Source organism: Mus caroli, chromosome 11, assembly GCF_900094665.2.
Source record: "Mus caroli chromosome 11, CAROLI_EIJ_v1.1, whole genome shotgun sequence".
NCBI lineage: Eukaryota > Metazoa > Chordata > Mammalia > Rodentia > Muridae > Mus > Mus caroli.
Genome location: NC_034580.1, coordinates 44,418,441 through 44,427,574, shown reverse-complemented (window position 1 = coordinate 44,427,574; position 9,134 = coordinate 44,418,441). Strand labels below are relative to the sequence as shown.

The 9,134-nt window shown below is 41.4% G+C and overlaps 1 protein-coding gene across 1 annotated transcript in view; it reads right to left on the bottom strand.

The window, feature by feature from the left end:
* LOC110305392 (olfactory receptor 2Y1-like) overlaps positions 1-9,120 on the bottom strand; it is a 13,321-nt gene extending 4,201 nt beyond the window's left edge. The window contains exon 1 of the mRNA XM_021177344.1: positions 8,438-9,120. Within this exon, the coding sequence (XP_021033003.1) occupies positions 8,438-9,120 (683 nt within the window). The remainder of the gene's footprint in view (positions 1-8,437) is intronic.
* Between the last annotated feature and the right edge of the window lie 14 nt (positions 9,121-9,134).

Below are 9,134 nucleotides of genomic sequence, written 5' to 3'. Positions count from 1 at the left end.
GTGTAAAGTTAACAGAAATAATCCTTTCCTTGAGAGAGTTTTTTCTTGTGTTTACTATTAATAATTTTTGCTGGACTAATTTCTGCCTTTTCTTGTCAAGTTTACTGAGAGAGATGATCATCAATGAACAATCTGTCCATGCAGATTTAAGAACTTTAAAAATACATCTTGACACTCTGATAAACAGGACTAAGTATGAATGAATTATAAACAGAATGTGTATCTATGTTGTTTAATTAGTGTATCAAATCTGTTTTAAGTTGCAGAGGCTCTATAGACAAGGTCTTGTCAGTTCATGGATAATCTATGAAGATGAGTTCAAACATGGATTTTATTACAGATTTTGAAAGTTCTCTTCTGTGGGTTTTAGTTTACTTAACTGTAAAACCAAAAAGACAATTGTACAGGATTCAATTGACATCAAAGGTTCTCAACCTACTCCTGTTGGTGGCATAGCACACTGTAATCCTAGCCATCTGAAGTCTGAGGCAATGGGGTTGAAGTCAGCCTAAACTACATAATGATTCTATTCTGAAAGGAAAAAAAACAATGAAACACAGCAAAAATAAACAAATGAGAAACAACAAGTGTGCTTCAAAACATAAAAAAAATTCAACAAGGGTTGCTAAATGAATTAATAAAATCTTTATAAATCCACGGTGTACAAAGACAGTTCCAAACTATGCAACCTCAAGGCCAAGGTGTTTTATTTCTCGGCCCCACCATAGCGATAGGCAGACTCTTCTGTCTAACCAGGCCTTTGACCCCTGGGTGCCTGCTTGTGAGTCCCTTGTTTGGTGGATGAGTGTTGCTTTCTAAGCCCCAGTGCCCTACTGCATTTGACTCATCTACAGAATCACAACAACCACAAACACCCTAAAGGACGCATTAATGCTCACCCAATGTTGAGGCCAGGGACTCCCTGTGTTTAGNATAGCTCTCCCCACTCTTCCTGCACTGCACATGTGTCTGTCACTCCAAGGTCAGGTGCTTCAGCTGTGTGATACCTGCTATACCTCATTGATATTTTCCTCCACTCTTCCTTGTGGTAACAGCTAGGTTCCCACTCATTCCCATATTTGGTAATGATAGAAGGAAGATACACTTGAGAAATATTTTCATGTGTGTGTATATGTGTGTGTGTGTGTGAGAGAGAGAGGAGTCGGGGGGAGAGAAGGGGGCTGATTATGGCAGGCTTGTGGAGGGCAGCCTTTGGCTTTGGGTGTCAGTCCTCACTTTGTGCCTTGATTGAGACAGTGATTGAGACAGGGTCTCATGTTGTTCATGCCTGTACCTGTCAGTATCATTGGCTGTGAACTTCCTAGGGCTCTCAATCCACTTCTATCTCACTGTAGCAGTGCTGGGATTATAGATGGGGGTGCTACCTGATCCAGCTTTTACGTGGGTTGTAGGATTCAAACTCAGTTCTTTATGCTATCAAAGCATGGACTTTCCCTGCTGACTCATCTCCTCAGCCCCAACATTTTCATTCTGGAAGAGCAATTACAGCTCATTTCTCAAACAAACACCAGGTCTCTTGTATGCACCACACATTACTTCTAATCCCATAGCGTGTTCCAGCGTGGCTTTGACTATGGTCACACTAGCTCAGGGTTTGGTTAGCCCCAAGCCTTTCTATGGGAGTGCAGGTTGGGTAAGAGACCCAGAGGCCTGGTTAGGGAGCACACAGTTGAGCACAGATTTCCTTCCATCCCACTGTCCCCTGGACACTGAGGAAAATAAGTCCAGCATGGAAATTTCCTGAGTGTGAAGTGTCCATTTGCTCTCTTCATGATGTAGCAATCAAAGGCATGGGATTACATTCGGGTCATATACTTGCTTTTCAAAGGCCCACATTTTCTTTTTAGGCATTACTGGATGTTGACAAATTTAGAATGCTAAGATAAGCAAAGGACTCCATAGTCTTCACTGGTCACAGAATACTGAATATGTTGCAGTTCCCAACACTGGCTAAATATACATATTCAGAGATCAGTATAATTGCGGATCAGACATCTTTAAACACCATAATGAGGTTTTATATTGGAAAAGAGATTACACAAAGAAACCCTGGTTTGAATCTGTGTTTAAAGACCTGCCTTAAGTTAGAAGTGAGAACAATTTTTTACTCCCTTAAAGCCAACACTCGGACTGGAGGTCAGGTTTATAAGAGGGGAGATTGGGACGTCTAAGAAGAAAATCTGAAAAAGAAAGGAAAGGTTCTAAAACAAGACTGTCTGAAAANAAAGCCATATTCTTGACACTCAGTTCTTTACTCTGATTTGGAGGTGACCNTCAGACTCTGTAGAAGGATATCTGTAGTAGATGAAGGCAGTGTTAGCTGGCTTATGACATCTCATCCTGTCCTGATCTTGACTTTCCTAATGCTAATGTGCTAAAAAATGAATCCCTCCTTCTACCTTCCCTGGTGCACAGAACTTTGGGATTTTCATACTTGGTTCTATTTATTATAAAATCAGCTCTTATCTATTCACCTGGCTGTGGGTTCTATGTTTATGAATATCTTCATAAATAAGTTGAGAGCCTTATTCTGATGAGCCAGCAGACACATTCAAGTCACACAGCCAAACTTTCTCTATGAGCAGCAGAGGAGGGTTGATGGACTCCTTCCTAATCATCTTCTTTGTTTGGACAGGTGAAATTCCCTTGAATCTGGCTTCAGTTGCTTCCATCAGGATGCTGCTGTGCGTGGCTCCTCTATGAGGGCTGTGTCACTAAGGATACTGTTGAAACTACCTAGGCACCAAAGCATCTTCCCATCAGTGCTCTGGCCCAGTTGCTCTTATACAGATCCATATTTTGATTTGGCTCCAGTGTCTTTCACACTGGAAGCACACCACATTGCACTTTAGTCTTTAAGTTTTTAAGATAATCTGAAAGTCTTTTCTAACAAGCAATCCAGTAAGAGCACACCCCAAAATTTCAGTACAAGTGTTCCAAACTGGGATGTGCCAGAGTAAGCTGACATTAAAAAAGTGAGTTCATAAAAGTCTTGCTTTCACTGTGACTCTGCATACAGAACACAGTCTCCATCTGTGATGACTTCCCTGTGTGTGTATCCCGCCAAGAAATTCTTCTTAATTTATTACAACAGCCCTGACTGCTCATTTCCTATCAACTTGCAACTATCTAGTGTGTATATAAGAACACAGTTTTAAGTTTTAAGTCTACCTTCACCATGTATATTTTAAAATAATTTCCCTTATTTTAGTAATTGGAGAGAAAAAGAAGCAAGTAAATTTTCTGAATTATTTTCTACATGCTGCATATGGAGTAGGTACAAGGTGTATATAAAATAGAAAATGAAAGACTCTAATGGGGTAAATGGTTTTTCCATGACTTTAACATTTCTTTGCCCTGAAACTGGAGACAGAACACAATGGAACCCATTGCTGATTGTCCACCACAATATTTGTTTTTTTTAATGCATTTTTTTTTACCATGAATGTAAACATCTCAAGCATTCAGCACATACCTGGAGTTCAAGGTCAGAAATCTCCCACTTTTACTTTCTGCTAATGTATTGGGCTTGAAGGGCGATGAGACTCACTGGAGAACTGAGAAACCTTGTGATGTCTGAAAGACATTTTGCTTCTTAGTCCCTATTTGACTTGTGGTGGGAAAGACTCAGGTCAGAGCTCCTGTCCATGAGAGGTCAGCAAAGCACATCTACCTGTAGACATTGAAGGGCGTGACTCTGGATGTAGAAGCACCTCAGTATCCAAGTGCATGCTGTACCAACCAACTGACGTCAGGACGCAGCTGGCATATTTTCAAGCCTCCTTCTGGTCTTATGGCTACACACCAGCTATGCCCTGAGGACATTTAGAAGCATTCTCTCTCTTTTTTTTTGAGTCCTGTTCCTGTAGCACTGAACTTGGGGACTTGCCCATTCTAGGCAAGTATTTTATCACTGAATAATGTCCCCAGTCACATAGAAGCATTCTTCAAAAGCAGTGAAGAATGAGTAGCTTAAAAAGCATGACCTTGGAGACCTGGGACCGCACTGTGGCAATTACAATGAACTTGACTGGCTCCAAGATTGACTTTGCAGCCCTCTGTACTCTCCATTCTCCCAGGTCTGTGAAACCTCCGTGACTTATTGTGCATTCTCAGGACAACTTGTCATTTGCTCAAGTGACTCTGTAGCCCAAGATTCCTTCTGCTTTCATACTTTGACTCCAGTCCCACCAGCCTCTTGTTAGACAGTCTAAATTCCACATCTCACTTGAAGTCTGCTTGGTTCCTCATGCCACAGCTGTTGTCCTTTTTTGGAGTCATCACGTGACAGTCATGTTTTCCCCGATAATTGTTCCATTGATGCAACTGAAGCTTGTTGTATGAAGTTTTAATTTTTGTTATAATATTTAATGGATCAGCACTCCATTTTCATTTTCAACNTACTTATAAATTCACATATTCATTCAAAGCAATGCAAGCACAAACAACACTTTTTCCTATGGTATGGGGAAAATCATTAATATCCAAAGTTACCTATATCCACTTAAGGAATTATAATGTGAATTGGGAAAATATCTTTGCTAACACCTTAATATGTTTGAGACTTTACAGGACTGAGACTCAATTTCCCCATCAATAAGATATTATCATGAGCTAACTCTCTATCCTTTGTTTGTGTATTAACAGCACACTATGGGTGAGGTCCCTGGTGTATGGTAAATATTCATTGAGTGTTTCTGTCAACATAATACTAAAATTTATTCAGTACCTACACATTTTCTTGGATTAATAAAGGCTTCAAAGACACACTGTACTTGTAATAACTTTAAACAATGTTGGGAGTGCAAGTTTTTTTCACACAAGAAGCATAACACAATCAAGAGAAACACTACAAACAGTGCAAACACTTTTATCTTCATTCATAATTAATGCAAATGGCACAGTTTATTATATATAAGTAGAAGAGTGTTAATTTGGATGACTTGTCCAATTAATGGATAATCACAGCCAAGGCACATAGCACTTATGTTGTAGAAGACATTCTCCCAGGAACTCTGCACATATTACCCCAGGCAATGTACACAATAACGTTGAGTATTCATTCCCAATATCATGCTGGTTTCACAGAAGACAGTGCTGACGCACATTTTACTCAGTGTCACTTACATAGCTACTCAGTGACATTTTTCTCTCTAAAGCTGGCCTGCTGGCTAGTTTATGTCAACTTGATACAAGGTAGAGTCATCTGAGAGGAGGGCACCTTGGTTGAGAAAATGCCTCCTTATCACTGAGTTATAGGCAAGTCTGTAGAGCATTTTATTAGTCAGTAATTGATGGGGGATGGCCCATCTCACTGTTGGTGGGACCATCCCTGGGCTGATTGTCCTTGGTTGTATAAGAAATCAGGCTGAGAAAGCCATGTGGAACAAGCCAGTGAGCAGCGCTCCTCCTTGGCTTCTGCATCAGTGTCTGCCTCCTTGTTCCCACACAGTTTGAGTTCCTGCTCCCTTCAGTGGACTGTGACTCAGGATGTGTAAGCCAAATAAACCCTTTCCTCTCCAAGGTGCTTTTGGTCATATTGTTTGATCACAGTGCTAGAAACCCTAACTAAGATGCTAGGTGTGAATGAACAAATGAAGTTCCCAGGAATACTTTGCTAGAGTTCTGGATTAAAATAGAGAGAGAAAGTATATGGATGGGTATGTATTACACAGTTGAGACAGACTTTCCTTCACAGTGATGAAACTCCTTCAGAACAGCTTAAATGTGGAAGGAGTTATATTGGCTCACTTTTCCAGACCTTCATGGTTGGGATATGTGGTGGTGTGAATGAGAATGGTCCTCATAGGCACATATGTTTGAAAGCTTAGTCATCAGAAAATGGGTCTACTTGAATTAGGAAGTGTGGCCTTGTTTGAGGAAGTGTGTCACTGGGCACAGGCACTGAGTTTCCAAAGTCTAAGCCAGGTCCAGAGTCTCTCCCTTCCTGCTGCCTGAGGATCTGCATGAAGAACTCATAGCTTCTTCTCCAGCACCGTGTCTATCTGTGTGCTGTCATGTCAGTGTATTGGATTATGTGGGATGATTGATTGAAGAAAGAGAGACACTGCAGGATGTATTTACTGCCTAGGCAGTAGGTGGATCAGCCTCTCAAGGACTGAACTATGAACCTGGTTTGCAGAGCCTCCTTATTGTCACACAAAAGGCACTTTTAGCAAGCCAATTTCTGCACTCCAAAACCACTTATCTCATCTAAATATTGTCTGAAATAACCATTGCCTAAGCAATTCTCAGCCATAGGAGACATCCTGGTTTGCAACACAGCCCTTCTTTTGTACTATTTCTGGCTCTCTAAGTTGTTGTTTTTGGTTTAGTTTCTACATTATTTTGTAGTGTATCTATTTGTTGATTTATTTCCTTTAAACATTTATTTTACATTCTTCATTCAAATGTTTGCTCCCTTGAGTCTGTCATCTGGAGAAGTCAAGTTTCTGTGAACACTCTTTGTGTGTATTGCTGGGCAACATCATTTATGAAATGAAAGACTAGGTGTTTATTCCAGCCTTTCAGATCTGACTTTGTGATTGTTCTTGCTGATTTTTAAAGCAGGTTTCATTGCAGTCTCTGAGTCTGGAGTCACCTTTGCCTTTTCAGCACTAGATGGCAGGCTAAGCCCAGGTTAGCCACATGCACACAACTGGTGTGTGCCAGTGTTTCAGAGGCAGAGGGTGACACAAGCTCAGAGAGATCTACAAACTTCAGCTGCTGTGTTGTTCAGCAAGTGTGAGTGGGGTCCAAGAAGGCTGCTTTCATGCTACAATCCTCTCTGTATCCCAGTAAGTGCCTCATTTGTAACCAGTGGGTCTGTGGTGAGAAGCAAGTTCCACTGGTTCTAGATAGATTAACCATAGGTACGACAAATCTCTGGTCATATGTAACACCCATAAACACAAACACCACAAAGACTACACTGACCCTGATTCCTTGAGATCACTGGAGGTTGAGATAAGTCCAGGGTAAACACTGGCATGAGGTAAAGTCCTATGTCCCAAGGTAAATTCTTGTGATAACTGTGCTACTGTGCTCTAGACACTGAAGCCTTGGATTATGATGAGTTGGGTGTTACTCTTTCTCCACATCCTTGCCAGCATCTTCTGTCACCTGAATTTCTAATCTTAGCCATTCTGACTGGTATGAGGTGGAATCTCAGGGTTGTTTTGATTTGCATTTCCCTGATGATTAAGGATGCTGAACATTTTTTAAGGTGCTTCTCAGTCATTTAGTATTTCTCAGGTGAGAATTCTTTATTTAGCCCTGTACCCCATTTTATAACAGGGTTGTTTAGTTTTCTAGAGTCCAACTTCTTGAGTTCTTTATATATATTGGATATTGCACTCCCATCAGATTTAGGATTGGTAAAGATCTTTTCCCAATCTGTTGGTTGCCTTTTTTGTCTTATGGACAGTGTCCTTTGCCTTACAGAAGCTTTGCAATTTTATGAGGTCCCATTTGTTGATTCTCAATCTTACAGCACAAGCCATTGGTGTCTGGTTCAGGAATCTTTCCCCTGTGCCCATACTTCGAGGCTTTCCCCCACTTTCTCCTCTATAAGTTTCAGTGGCTCTGGCTTTATGTGGAGTTCCTTGATCCATTTAGACTTGAGCTTTATACATGGAGATAAGAATGGATCAATTTGCATTCTCCTACATGCTAACTGCCTGTTGAACCAACACTGTTGGTTGAAGACACTGTCTTCTTTCCACTGGATAGTTTTAGCTCCTTTGTCAAAGATCAAGTGACCATAGGTGTGTGGATTCATTTCTTGGCCTTCAATTCTGTTCCATTGATCTACCTGTCTGTCACTGTACCAGCACCATGCAGTTTTTATGACAATTGCTCTGTAGTAAAGGTTGAGGTCAGGGATGGTGATTCCACAATTTGTTGAAAGCAGTGTCTTGGCCACCTAGGGTGACCCTATCTGGCACATACAAGAATGAAAGTTGCTTGAATTTGTTCCATATCATTCCATAATATAAAATAAATATAAAATAAAGAAGTAATGTCATTAGCAAAGAGTGAGACATTCTAAAACAAAATGATGAATTATATAATCACATTATGAATAATGTATTCCAATAGTAAACATCAAATATTTTTGCAGTAACTTAATATTAAATAATTTGCTGACTCTTGTTTGCTCTTCTACCTGGAGTCTGTGCTTCTCCCTAGCACCTTCCACAGAGCCCCCTTCACATCCTTGTTCCTCAGCGTATAGATCAGAGGGTTCAGCATGGGGGTGATGATAGTATAAAAAAGGGCAAGAAATTTTCCCTCCTTCTCAGAATATCTGTGGACAGGTTGGAGGTATGTGGATATGGCTGAGCCATAAAACATGGCAACCACAATGAGGTGAGATGCACACGTCCCAAAAGCTTTTCTGCGACCAGCCATTGACCTGATGTTCAGCACTGCCCTGGCAATGTGAGCATAGGAGCCTAGAATTAGCAGTAAAGGACACACTAAGATTATGACCCGGGCCACAAACAAATTGACCTCTGTTACTCCTGTGTCCTCACAGGCCATCTTCAGGAGAACAGGTAGCTCACAGAAGAAGTGATTCAGTTGGTGTCCACAGAGAGGCATGGCCATCACAAGGCTTGTCTGGATCAGAGAGTTCACAAGGCCCCCCACCCAGGAGAATACAACCAATGCTCTGCAGAGAACAGGGTGCATAATGGTTGTGTAGTGGAGTGGGCGACACACAGCAGCATAGCGATCTATAGCCATTGTCACCAAAAGCACACACTCAGTTCCTCCCAGTGAGAGCACTATGCAGAGCTGGGCCACACACCTTCCAAAGCTGATGGTCCTGTCAAGTCCAGAGAGGTTGACCAGAAGCTGGGGCACAGTGCTGGCAGTGTAGCAGAGGTCCAGGAAGGAGAGGTGGCAGAGGAAGTAGTACATGGGTGTGTGCAGGCGAAGGTCCAGTTGAGACAGAATGATGATCACAGTATTGCCAAAGAGAGTCAGAGAGTAGAAAATAGAAATGAAAGCAAAAAGGATGGGTTCTAGGTGAGGCCAGTCTGAGAAGCCCACTAAAATGAAGCCCTCTTCTGAACTGGTGTTCAAATATTCCATAGTCTTCCACCTGT